Raw genomic sequence first — 13,970 nt, 5'->3', positions numbered from 1 at the left:
TGGCAGTAATAATTCATATCATATTACTATGGCAACTAAATGTGGTCAAGGAAGGAATAGTTCAAGTTTCTCTAGAGCATATACAGCCAAATGGATGGTCTCCTTGAATCAAGACACATTTCTTAGTGTTCCATGATGTAAAGTAGCGATTAACGGTGACAGAGGAGGTGAAGTGACAGCACTGGTCAAAGAAATATTTTCAGTTTCATTAGCTGGAATCATTAACATCTTCAAGAAGATATGGTCTTTTCATATTAAAAGAGAAACGGAGACTAGCACAGTCTCAATGATGCAGTTTGCTTAATTGCTGCTGGCTAGCCTCCAAAATGAACAGCAGTTGTTTGGTATTGTACGAGACTACACAGAGAAGTCTACAGCTTTATTTACAAGTTGAAGTTGACTGTACGCTAATTTGCCTACAGAAAGGGGGGGAGGACATAAAGAATGGCTAAGTAGGATCAAGACAAAGAAGCAGTCTGCCTAATTGTCCGCAAAGGGAGATAGATACCCTTAAACAACAAGAAGAAAAATGACCTGTGGTACTTGACATCTAAAAACATTTACTGCCATACCAACATCAGCTTCTGGATAACTACGCCATATATGCATACTACATATACAACATCAAGCAACATTAAGGCGCCTCTGTTCCAATTTTTGTGCGTTAGTTCTGGCTGGACACACATTGCAGCAGGAAAGAAAATCATTTACTGACTTCAAAAACAGGTGCAAATATGAAAGGGGAATGCAAGGTGAATCAGCTCCACCAATAGTTCCCAGTAGGGGGGATTTTCCAGATAATAGAGAGCCTTCCAAAGAGCAGAGATATAGCCAGGTACTCCCGGCATCAGTGAAGTATATCACAGTACAATAGCCAACTATCATCAAGGATAAGAGAGATATCTTGGGAAGAGAAGGTGGCAGAACAGAACCGTGTGATTTTAGAAGACCGCAATAATGATCACAGGCCAGCCACATCACAAGCATCAGCTAGCAGAGATAAAGGAGAAGGTTCCTGTTTCTCCTAGATTGGATGACAAAATGTAGACTTTTTAAAAAGTTGCTGACCACTTGAAGACATTCCACTAATTTTAGGTATCCTCGGTACTTCTTGTTCAGTATGTACAGTGAGGGGGAAAGTATTTGATCCCCTGCTAAATTTGCCCGTTTGCCCTCTGACGAAGAAATGACCAGCCCACAATTTTAATGGTAGGTTTATTGTAGCTGTGAGAGACAGAATAACAGGAAAACCCTCAGAAACCCAGAAGACAAAAGTCAGAGATTGGCATGTCCTTCCCTACTATGTGAAAAGCACAGCACAAACTATTGGAAGCTCATTCAGGAAAGGTGCTCTAAGGACTCCTGTTTTTCCTTTGATGTGTGAAAGGCAGACGCCAATAGATAAACTATCTAGGTTTCCAATTCGTTGTTTCATATATTGGCATCCAAAGGACGTCTTCTAGATCAGAATTTGTTTTTGCATGTTATCGTCAAGTCTCGCTGAACATCTGCTGCTGTAACATGAAACATGGTAGTCAGAGATAAGAACTGACTTCTAAATGCAAAACTAAACCTGATTATGGATCCTCTGCTATGGCCATATGGCATCAGTTATGTCTTTACTACTATTCTGACGTATGCAACTAGCTAGAAATCCTAAGTATGGTTCTCTTAAGCAACGCAATCCAAGAAATGCTTTCTGTTCTAACAGAAACTGAGGTTTGGAAGGCTTTTATTCTGAACTATCACTTTATTATTTGCTTCATCTTATTAGGGGAAAGTGTGTTCTAATAATTCAAAAGCAGTAAAAAGGGCAAACTAATAGTTTAGATCAGTGGTTCCCAAATAGCTAAGTACTGCAGACCCCGTTTTCCAAAAGCCAAGCCACGGACTCCCTACTTTTGAAAATGTTGATATCTCTGTGGTAGTTTTTGTTATGTGAATGGTGTCACCATATCCTCCATCATGTCCCAACACAAAATCAAGCCACTCCTGTGTGGGTCTAATGACTTGCATATTTTTGGGTGCCCTGCAAAATGGGATGTCCTGGACAGTTGCTGGGTATGTATCACAGACCCCCTGGAGTCTGCAGACTACAAATTGGGAACCACTGGTTTAAAACAACTGGTTAAAGGCAGGAGTGGGCAGAAAGCAAACCTACTGTTCGTTTTCTGGGTGACTTGCAGTAGACTTGCAAAGGTTTGTGACTCTAAATTGTTTAACAGCAGCAACAACGAAACTACTCTTCTCACTTAAATTAGGCTATTTAAATGAAGAAAGGTAGTCAGTAGTAGTTTTTGTGTGAAAGGACTGTGAGGCCATTCAAGTTCTGGCACTAGAAACACATTCCTAGGTTCAGAATATGCTCAGAGGTACCCTGTGTTTTGTTTTGTTTTTTAAAAATGGTTATGCCTTTTGCACCTGGCTCGATTGTAGATCCTGGGGTTTTAGTAAAAAAATAATAATCAAAAATCAAAGTAGATGTGACAAACTTGAAGTCTAGCTCTATTCCACCTCTACATTAAAGCACACACCTCGAGTTACAAACGCCTCAAGTTACAAACGCTTCAGATTACAAACTCCGCTAACCTGGAAGAGTTACCTCGAATTGAGAACTTTGCCCCAGGATGAGAATGGAAATTGTGTGCTGGCGGTGCAGTGGCAGCAAGAGGCCCCATTAGTGAAAGCATGTCTCTAGTTAAGAACCGTTTCAGGTTAAGAACGGACCTCCGGAATGAATTAAGTTCATAACTAGAGGTACCACTGTATATTACTCTCAGCAGAAATAACTAATCCCACAGTAATTACTCTTGGTTGGTGGTGTCAGACTCCTTCTTTCTCTATGTAACTCAGAATATGATTACTACTACTATTAAGTTTTAAAGCTGTGTGTTGCGACAGCACAAAAAATATGGATCAATCATTTATCTAATATAGATTATCGGTCACACCGTGGTGGTAGTGGTAAAAAAAGGGAGTAAGTACTAATAATTATTATTGAGTCATTTCTAAGTCCTGATGATGAACACCAGCTCATAAGACAACATGCATTGGGTGCTACAAAATCAGTTGAGATATAAACCAATGCTGTATGCATACCCAGATCCCCTCCCCATCCCTCTCTGCTTCTCCCTCCTACTCCCACATTTTCCATATCAAAAAGCCACAAATAAATCTCAAGAAATACCTTTGATATGACCTGTGTATTACTGGTCAGAGTTTGATTTGCAATATGTTCCACACACTGTACAATCCTGGTACAAGCTTTATCTTCCTTTTGTGCCATCCATAATACATGGTCATTTACCAGCATTATATTGCTGGCAATCTCAACTACAGCATCTGCAAGCTGGTAGGAGGGAAGGGGGGGGGGAGACATAGTGCAAAGTATTTGACTACTGCACAACAATGACATAAAAGCACAATTGAAAGCAGCTGCATTTAACTGGTCTAGTGAGCATTTCAGGAATTACTAGTTCTTAGAGCATCAACCTAAATCCTGTACTCTGGCTATAAGACTAAATTGATTTCTTATGGATAAGCCTGTCCCCAAGTCAGTGACTATAAAGTCAAAACTGTTTCAGAATTATATGAGCCCAAGCAATAATGTTCCATTGACATAAAGTATATCGTGCTATGAGTGCTTTACCAGTGATTTGTTCCTCTTCCAGCCCCTGCCCTGACTACAGATGCAATCTAATCCCACTCCATGTGTTCTTTTTCCAAGTTAAGTAAATGTGAGAGAGGGGATAGTGGGGATAAGCGACTAGCATCCCTCTCCCAATTGTTCATCTCACAGCCCTCCATGAGGATGAAGTGGGGGGGGGGCTCCTGTTCTTGTGCAGGATCTGTGTTTTAAATTGTAAATAAATTGTAGTAGTAAATAAATTGCTAGTGTCCCAATTCAGTTGTGAGGTCAAACACAACTTGAGATATGGGTTGTGCTCTACATATAGTGACTATGTATATCAGGAGTGGGAAGCCTAGGGTTCGCCAGATGTTGCTGAACTAAAACTACCATCAGCCTTAATAAGCATGGCCAATGGTTTGGGATGCTGGGTGTTGTAGTTCAGCAATAACTGGAGAGCCAAAGCTTCCCCATGCCTGATGTAGATTGTCATTGTTCTTCCAGTGCCCCCGGAAGGTTTTCACCAAGATGTGTTAAACATTTCACTACTTTGTAAGGTTCTATTTTTTAAAAAATAAATCTATTTTTTAATACCATGTTGAGGCCTTGCCTATTTTTCCTCTTTGGGTTTGGTACTGATCCTCTTTTTCCCCCTTTGTAAACTATGGGGAATGGATGCCCACTTTGGGTCACTGTGTCAATTACCTATGAAGGCGCCGTGAATGTTGGAGAAAGCAGATGTCTAGAAGTATCAAAATATATGAAGCACATCATACCAGCTTGCATCCAAAATATTGTTCAAGGCAATAATACTAAATAGGATTAGAACTCTTGCGATATTTCAAGAACTGCCTTCATTTCAACCTTAGTGAAGAAGCTGTGCATAAAACAGAACAAAAGGACCCCCTACACACACACACTAGATCCAGCCAATGGGGTATTAGGTCCAGCATCTTGTTTCCAGCTGTAACTAGACATAGCATCTGGGAGGCAAGCACAAGGTCTGAAAGAGGCAGCCTTTCCCCACCAGTAGTAACTACCCTAACCATAATCTGTCCTGCAGGCTTCTATGTATTCTGAAAATCTGCTCCAGAAGAATGAGGAATCCTCTGGAGTAAATTTTGGGGGTATGGAGAAGAAGCCCACTTAAACAAGCGAAATTGTGTTTGTATAGCTCTGGATACAACCCTATATAATTATTGTTGTACTGGAAAAAAAATTCTAATTCAAATGAAATTCAGAATGTGCATACTTGGAAGTATCTGGTTGAAAAGCCACAACTTTTGTCTCTTAAAATACAGAAATTTACTGCTGGGTATTTGGTACTATATTTAAGATTATGCCTCTGTTCTTTGTTTTTCAGCTTCCAACAGTCACATATTCATTAGTAAGACAGTATCTCACATCTTTTATTTCATCCATATATATGATTAGCTTTTCCAGCATGTAAGCCAAATAGATAATGTCCTCCTTATCTGAAAAGTTGGCAGCATCTCTTGTGTAGGTTGCAAGCTGATGGGAAAATTCAAGTGCATTGGTGGAGTTAAGATGCATCTGGAAATAGAATACAAAAAAAAATGCTGCCTATAAAACACAGCCAAATCTTTAACCCCAGTTGCACTTAAAAAAATAAACGAATTCAGTCTTACAGATGAAAAATGTCATTCATGCAAAAATTCAGTCTCAATCTATCTTCAGCCCTTTACAAGGTAAAATACTTGCTACAAACAAGGTCGTGCACAGTTATCAGGTAACTTTTACACCTTGGTGCCACTAGCACTGATCCTGCTTCACTAGTTTGCTAACTGGACAGATGCATTAAGGTCAGATATCATGAGCATCTTGCCTGAATCTAGAGGAGGAGTGGGGAAACGTTGGCTCTCCAGATGCTGGTGAACAACTTCCATCAGTCCTAGTAAACACAACCAATGGCCAGGGGTGAGGCGAGTCATAACTCAACAACATCTGGAAGGCCAAAGTTTGCAGGCCCAGGTGCACTAAGCCCTCTGCCAGGGCCAGGAATTCAAAGAAAGCAATGGCACACAGGACAGCAATGTCCAACCACAACTTTATTGATTACAGATGTAAGTAGGTTTGGTGTAGGCATTGGGTATGTATCTGGAATCAACCAACCCGTCTGCTAGCTGATTATCGGGGTTGCCCTATGACATACATCAAATTGGGGCGATCTCTTCGGCAGCACCATCCTGGGGGGTGCTATGGCCCTTTGGTTCCCATCAGCGTATCTGGACAGAACCACCATCCCCACTGACTCCTTTAATGGGGTACCCTGTCACTTGTTGTGGTAGAGTGTGATCCCCCTCTGGCTAAGGATCCAACCCAATGTCTTACCCGCCATCAAGTAGTGACGACTGCTATGAGGTCGGCAAACACCCACCCACCCCAGCCAATGTCAATTGGATTGAGGGAAAATTCTTGCCTGGCCCCAAAATGGCAACTGAGTTCTTCCATAGTAAAGCCATGAAAAACGACCCGGCAACCTGCCATTGTGCAACTCATTATATATAGCTTAACGTGGAGGGTAGGAAAATTGGCTCTGACTGAGCTGCCAGGGGCTGATTGCATCCCCTATTTATGCTCAGGGAACGGATCCAACTGGAAGCAGAGAGTAGGGTCCCTCAAATATTTTCCCCAAACCACCCATGATTGGGCAGCTTGAATGGAGGCTCTCGTGAAGGAAAGGAGCAGTCTTTCCCCTCTCCTGATCTGTATAACAAACACTTCTGACTTTCCTTGTTCAAACCTAGAATATTTGTAGAACTTAGATACTCCAAGCATATTTCCGATCCTGTCCTTGAAATATACCTTAGATAACAAAGAAGTAAACTTCTATTTCTGTGCAGTGTGCTGATAAGAGATGTGCAACATCTACAGTATGCTCTATGCATAACAATTGGTGTCATTTTACCTGACTAAAAGCATGAAGGACTTGAGTAGCTTCTTGTGAGTAAGGACATTCAGAATAGCTTTCTTCAGCCCACCGACCTGTGCGATTACACTTACGCCATGCTTTTGACTCTTCTGCTGCATTCAAGAGGGAAGCTGGATTGACAGAATACTGAAGACATGGGTGGTAAGCAATTACACCAGCCAGAGTTTTGGGCCATCTACAAGCAAAATAACAATAATCAACAGTCAACTAAGGATGCAATTCTGTGCACCGGGGGAGCGAACATACCTCCCTCTAGAAGTTGTTGTACTACAACTCCCATCATCCCTCACAATTAGCCACTCTAAAAGGAGTTGTTGCCAACATAGTGAGGACACCATGTTCACCACCCGTACTGTGTACACTTGCTAGGAAATAAGCTCCAATAGGGCCTACTCAGAAGGACTTACTTCAAAGTGCACCTAGACTGCAGTGCATGTGAAATATTCGTCTTGAATTGGAAGCCCTAAACTGATTCTCTGTGCCTACTAAGCCAGACTGGAGGGACAGGGTTATCTGCCACCATCATTCATAAAAAAATTGCATTGCATTTTCCAGAATGCCAATCTATCCTGCAATGAGGTTTGAGTGATTTCTTTTTTTCTTCTGTTTGTTGGAGTTATAAAATTATGTTTATTATATCTGCTCTGTATTCTGTTTTTATATATTGTATTGCTGCAGCTGCTCTGAGGCCAAATGGCAAAGGGCAATATACAAAACTTTTAAATAAATAAATAAATAACCAGTACTAAATTGTAATGTGACAATCTAGGTGGGAAATTCACACATCACTGACACTCAAGTGAGAAAATTGGTAGAATATACACAAACAGTTTGGCCCAGATAATCTTGAACTGCTACATGCTTTAATCAGTTTAATTGGGACATTAATCAATTAAAACACTCCACCTAGATGCTTCCCTTTCCATCCTTTTTGTGTCATGTTTATTAATTAAGTAAGCCTACTGACAGAACTTGTGCTGTCTTTTAATTTCTGAACAGCACCTAGAAATTTCTAGGCCTGGTAACAATAAGTATTAATCAGCAACACTTGGTTCGTCTGTGGGCATCAATTTTACTCATTGATTATGAGAAGAAAACTCATAATCAGTGGAGTTGCAAGTTAACAGCAGTGCTGTTTATTATTTGAAGCTGTTTTGGTTTGATGTGCTATTACGCTAGGGAATGATAAAGGGAAAAACTATAGATGGCCTTTCCTTCTAAAAAATGAGTGATAGCTTTTCTTTATTAAACCGTACATTTCCACACTTCCATATATCAAATAGCATATTCTATTAAAGATCCGGTAATATGAAAATGTGTTTACATTGATGGAATGCTGCCTCACAAACACAAATCCTATATACAGAAAACTACCATGTCAGATAGAAGGCTAAGCTAGGTCTGTGCTCCCTGACACATCATTTTCAATGCGCTGGCAGTATTTCTCTATGGAGAGGCATTCTATCATGTGAGGTTTCCACCTGAAGGGATTTAGCCAAGACATGGGTTTATCATCTCAGTGAGAATGGGGCTACAGACATAATAAAAACTGCATTCTTTTGGAGTTTCCAGAATTTGTATAGTCTTCAGAACAAGAATGGGAGGGCAAGGAGACTACACCATTGTAGGGCATTTAATGTGGCAGCCCCCTTCAAAACCAGGTGAGAGTGCAAGGAAAATTCTCATTATTATTCTTTCAATTTATATACCACTCATTATCAAAAGATCTTGGGTTGGTGTACGAAATTAGAAACACATTAAAAAACATCAATGATAAAATGTAATAAAAAAATAGTAAAGAGCATCCTGACAGACAGCCTAATGGTAAAATAATCATAATAACAACATTCCTATCCCCCACACTTTCACAGGCCATAGATTATCTAATAGCCACAGGCCTGACTAAAGAGGAATGTTTTTGCCTGGCGTCTAAAGACATGTAATGATGGTACCAGGTGAGTCTCTCTGGGGAGAGCATTCCACAATTGGGGAGCCACCACAGAAAAGGCCTGTTTTCTTGTTGCCACCCTCCGAACCAGGAGATGTGTATGGATGAAACTGGCCACAAATTTATTGACTAACAGAAATAGGTGAGGCTGGCATGGCATCAGGACAGGATCTGACCTGAAGTCCAACCTTAATCACTAAAGTTGTGGGGGGGGGGGGCAGCCACACACCAATGATCCAACATGGCGCAAAACCATGAGACTGGGGCTGCTGATAACTTAAGTTGGTTTCTGACTAGACCTGCCCCACTTGAGCTAGGGTGGGGGGCTGTTCACCCCTCAAGGTCCCTTAAGGGGGCCTCCCCTTTTACCTATACCCTACTCAATGCTATTTCTGCCGAAGCTGTGACAATGAAGATAAGGCAGCTAACAGACATTTGCTGCCATTGAGAGAAAGGTGAAAACTTCCCAAACAAGGGCAAATTGCAGCTGAGAGTTAAGTTCATTACTGGCTCTGTAAACCAAGGAAGCCTCTGTGGGAGCATCTAAACCAGGGTTTCCCAAACTTGCTTCCCCAGCTGTTGTTGGACTACAACTCCCATCATCCCTAGCTAGCAGGACCAGTGGTCAAGGATGATGGAAATTGTAGTCCAAATGCAACTGGATGCCCAAGTTTGGGAAACCCTGCTCTAAACCAAGGGAGGGAGGGCTATGGAAGTTTGCAGTACATATGTGGGGAAGGAGTGTTGAAAGAAGGCCGGATGAAATGGGGGCCTGTCCTTTAAGAGTGCTGCTAGTCTGCCCCTTCCTGAAATCTCTCTAGGCTATGTGAGGTGTAGAGATCCCAAGTTCTAGTGGGAGGATTGCCCTCTCGCTCTGACAGATGGCTCCAACAGGCTCGCCAAGCCGTAAGCAATAGTGAAAAACAATGAGACACCTCAGATTACTCTATTCTAGCATTAAACCAAGCTGTTTGATCAAGCTCTTCTTCTTCTTCTTCTTCTTCTTCTTCTTCTTCTTTAAAGGTGCTGCTACGTTATGCATTGACAGAGTCTGAGCCAAAAATGTATTTCCGATTCTGAACAGTACTGCTGCTGGAAGAAATATGGTGCTCATTCCCCACACCTTTCAAGCCGCAGAAATAACACATTATGAAGAGAAAAGACTTTGGATGCAAAAATGAATCATGGTCAGAATTGTATAAATAATTAAAAGGAATATGAACCAAGGAGCATTTCTGTCTTACTTCTGGCCTGAACGTCACTTTAATTGAGCTACTCTGCTGATATTTATTTATTTATTAAAGGGCTAGATGCAGCTATCCTTTCGAGTAACTCTAAGTGCAAGGCACTCTGTCTACCAGACGAGAGCCGTTGGGCTTTTCAGCAAAGAATAGTATGGGAAGATTTCAGTACTAGAATATCAGCGTTTAGTATCTGGAAACACAGGGACACACACGCACCGTTTAAAAATAGCTTATAATGAGAGAAAAACAACACAAAACACAGCCATCACCCCATAATAGCTTTTGTTCACTGAGGCTTGCATTACAAATCCTTGCAGCAAGTTTTCAATTACAAATACCACCTGGGCCTGTCAGCTCAAAAGACTCAACCTTTCCATTACATTTAACGCTTCTCCTTTTAAAAACGAACAGCTCTTCTTCTTTTCCTTCCCTTCCCTTTCTAGTTTTGCTTTTGTGGTTGTGATATCATGCTTCCTACGTATTTGCTAGAATATCAAAACCTCAAAGACCTTTTCATGATAAATTATTGGCATGCAAGTTGCATCCTGGGAAGAGAAACCTTTCAAGGAAGCTTCAGGTGTTAATGTTAACTTTAGTTCCAAAGATGTTCTCCAGAATTCTGAATTCATTACTTTGAAATGCCAAAGGAATCTATGGACTCAGCATGCTTTTGATGTAAGTTTCTAAAATAAATTTGTGTGGACTTTCTGAAAGATGATCAATAAGGACAGAAATGTCAATTCCTCAGCATTTTGATTTGTAGCAAATGAAGTGGCAAAACGCCTTTGGCATTAGTTCAGCATTCATATATATATTTTATTTATCAAGAAGACAATGACATTTGGTGGCAAGGGAGTGAAGGGCTTCTTAATGAAAGCTGCATTATGTAGCAGCTAGTACAAGTTTATATAATATATTTTTTAAGTGACTCATTAAACAGCACCTCAAGTTGAGCCTTTCTGTATTGAGAAGAAATGAGGTCTACAGTGACTCTCTCTTCTTGAACTTTTCAAACAAAAGCAAGGATTTTTGTTTTACAAAAAGATGCCTTGCCTTCTAGGAGGCTTATAAAGATATTTCGTTTACCATGCAACAGTGAAGGAATAATGTTATTGCTGGGTGGGTGGGTGTGTTTTAAAAAATGAAATTAAGTTAGTGATAACTCCAAACACAATGGGGTAATTAATGCATAAGGCGGAAAGACTCACTTCCAGCACAAATGTGTCACGCTTTTGTTCTGATTCAGCGGGGGTGGGATGTTGGGTGGTCTCCTTACATTCTTAAGAAATGCATGAGAAAGGAAGGAAAACTGCAAGCCATTTCTATTTGCTTTATAATTGTATGTGTGGCTTGAACCATAAATATTATCTTCGGAGCATGCACACTATACATTGGAGCTGCGGTACCTATGGTCCCCCAGGTGTCACTGGACTACAGTTCCCATCGTCCCTGAAAAGTGGCCATGCTGCCTGGGATACTGGGGAGTTGGTGCCCAACAATGTCTAAAGTACCACAGATGCCCACCGCTATCTTAAGGTATGTCTAGATTTCACTTTAAAGTGGCCTGGATCCAAAGAGCTAATTTAGACCCGCACATAGGCTTTGGAAAACCCAGCAGGGTTTTATTTTATCTGCCTTTTCTTCACCCACTATGCAATATCACATGCGGCTTTTAAAAGCCCCTTCAGTTCATGTGGGATGTGTGACTGTTGTTTGAAAAACACAAACCCAGAGCATTCTTGAATGTGTACAAATAGTTACACAGTTCGTTGGCATCCCAGACACCAAGGAGATGTGTCTTTCTTCCATTGTTGTACTTCACATTTGGAACTACTTCACAAGACAGTCAATCAATGTTGTTTCTTGGCAGGGAAGCATGACAAGGGGCAGTATTTAACTACATTTTTAAGCACTAGTGCAAGTTTACCCAAGTTCCTCCCCCCCCACACATCCCACATTATCCCCAAATTTGCTAGGAAAGGCAGATTTGAACCTTCCAAACAGATAAAGTAGCCCAAGGGGCCATTAGAGCATTATCTGGCCTTAGGAAATTGCTACCACTAACCCAACGCTACAGATTGAGAAACTTGTTTGAATACGAAAGACTACCCCGCTGTATATATTTGATATGTACAGAATAGGCTTATTGAGGTTTTACACAAGAAAACCAAAGATCAATCATATATTTTTGAAATCAGAAGAAAAATCATACCTGAAATCTCCTTTATTGTTAACTATCCTTTCAGCAGGGCAATAAGGTGCAGCTGTTTCTAGTACAACGATTTCTACCTGCTTAGAGATGTTTCCATAGGAGTTGTTGACCATGCATTCCCACATTCCTGTTGCATCAAAATCAATGCTGGACAAAATAAGCTCACTACAAGAGAGTAAAGAAAGGAAAACAAATTATCAGCCTGACTTAAAAGGTATGCGACTCCAAAAACTCTCCATAGGACAGAGCTCTTTAGACCACAGTGAGGTTTGTTTGGTTTACTTATTCAATTCTGCAGCCCTCCCTACACACTCAAAAGCTTTAGGACAGATACCTGTATTCTTAAACCTATTTATGAAAGTTTGTAACCAATAACTGGCAGCATGGTGGGGCTGCATTACTCACCTGACCTCCCTCTGGCTGAGTCATTGGTGGAGATGGAGGGCCAGGGTGAAGTGCTGGAAAGGTGCTCATGAACCATATTGACCTCCCTGGCATCACACCCCTCTTCCTCTCTGTCCCTGTAAGCAGCAGTGATTCAGCTGGAGGGAGGTCAGATGAGTCTCAACATGTCATCCGCTACTGTATGCAGCTGATGCTAGAAGTATGTAACCATTCAAAGTGAAGCTCAGAGTGCCTTCCTGTTTCTACTGAATTCCAGCTGACCTTGGCTTCTGGTCCAGTTCTGTTGTGAACAGAATAAAAAAATATGCCACCCAATTCTGCTTAGAGAAAAACCCTGCTGTGTCCCTACAAACACTTCCCCACCCCCCAAGTGAACATGCTTTTCTGAATTTGACCATTGATACAGATACTGACAACAATCCAACGTAAGCGCACTTAACAACTTCTAGATACAATGATCTTAATTTGTAACGCATGGTAGTTTTAAGATAACAAATATGTATATTCCCCGGTTTGTTTATAATTTGTTTTTGTTGCTACTGATGTAATTCATTCTGTAACCCCAGGGTGAAAGGTGGAATAGAAAAAATAATGAATAAATAAATTTCAGAATGTGGTCATGAGTTAAACAAATTAAGGTAGTTATTGATTTTAATGTGGTTTTGAAAAGCCATATGTGATTCACTTCAAGAAACATCTTACAGAAGTTCCTTTAATTTCTCTAAGCATGTTCATCTTTAACTTCTATGCATCCTGTTATTGGGATGGCTCTATAGTTGTAGGACTTCCTTCCTTGCTGTCCTGATTTTTGTGCAAATCAAGAATTCAAAATGAAATTTTCACTAATAAATGATATGACAAATTCAACAACCAGCCTTCCACACAGTGCCGGATTTATGTATAAGCTAAACAAGCTATAGCTTAGGGCCCAACTCTCTTGGAGGCCCCCCAAAAAATTAAAGAAAAAAGAACACCTAGATGTACATTTCCAAAATATAAGATAAAAAACAAATAAAATAAAACCTACATACAGCAACAGTGTTTTATGTTGTATAGGCTCCTATGATGTAAGTAACGGGCTCTGCCTGCTAGCCTGCTCCCTAAAGTATCAGTCGTTTGCTCATTTCTATATGTGCAAATGGCTTTAGATACCTATTAGGTCCATAAATTACCATATAGCATATATGCAACACAAAAACAGTGACAATGTGTTGTTGACAAAGGACAGCTGGACATATAAAAGGGCCCATTACCTTCAGTAGCTTAGGGCCTCATCAAACCTAAATCCAGCCCTGCTTCCACACCATGTTTCCTTTTGGACACAACGGTGGTAGACAACTCTGCACACTAGGCACTAATGGAACACTGCTTTGATCCTCCAGAGAAAGCATTCCACAAAATTGTAGTAAATAGCCTTTGGCTGAAATGATTCTATAGTGTGAGTATATCTCATGAGAATTTGGTGTTATCTTTCTGCTGCAACTTTAAATATAGCTGAGTTTATTCTACTTAGTTGTGGCCCTGAGCTTACAAGGGTGGAAAATCCCAAATGCACTTTTAGAATGAATCTCACTTATAGC

At 40.7% G+C, this 13,970-nt stretch overlaps 1 protein-coding gene across 1 annotated transcript in view; it reads right to left on the bottom strand.

Moving 5' to 3' along the window:
* The window catches only part of ADGRA1 (adhesion G protein-coupled receptor A1), a 307,922-nt gene that overhangs the window by 152,956 nt on the left and 140,996 nt on the right, over nt 1–13,970 (bottom strand). Inside the window, exons 9-12 of the mRNA XM_083443486.1 lie at nt 11,986–12,150; nt 6,558–6,756; nt 5,033–5,182; nt 3,188–3,349 (exon numbers count right to left, since the gene is read on the bottom strand). Coding sequence (XP_083299612.1) covers nt 3,188–3,349; nt 5,033–5,182; nt 6,558–6,756; nt 11,986–12,150 — 676 coding nt within the window. The remainder of the gene's footprint in view (nt 1–3,187; nt 3,350–5,032; nt 5,183–6,557; nt 6,757–11,985; nt 12,151–13,970) is intronic.

This window comes from Podarcis tiliguerta (genome assembly GCF_965153285.1).
Source record: "Podarcis tiliguerta genome assembly, chromosome: 5".
NCBI lineage: Eukaryota > Metazoa > Chordata > Lepidosauria > Squamata > Lacertidae > Podarcis > Podarcis tiliguerta.
The sequence above is the reverse complement of the archived record's forward strand: the minus strand, read 5'-3'. Positions and strand labels throughout refer to the sequence as shown.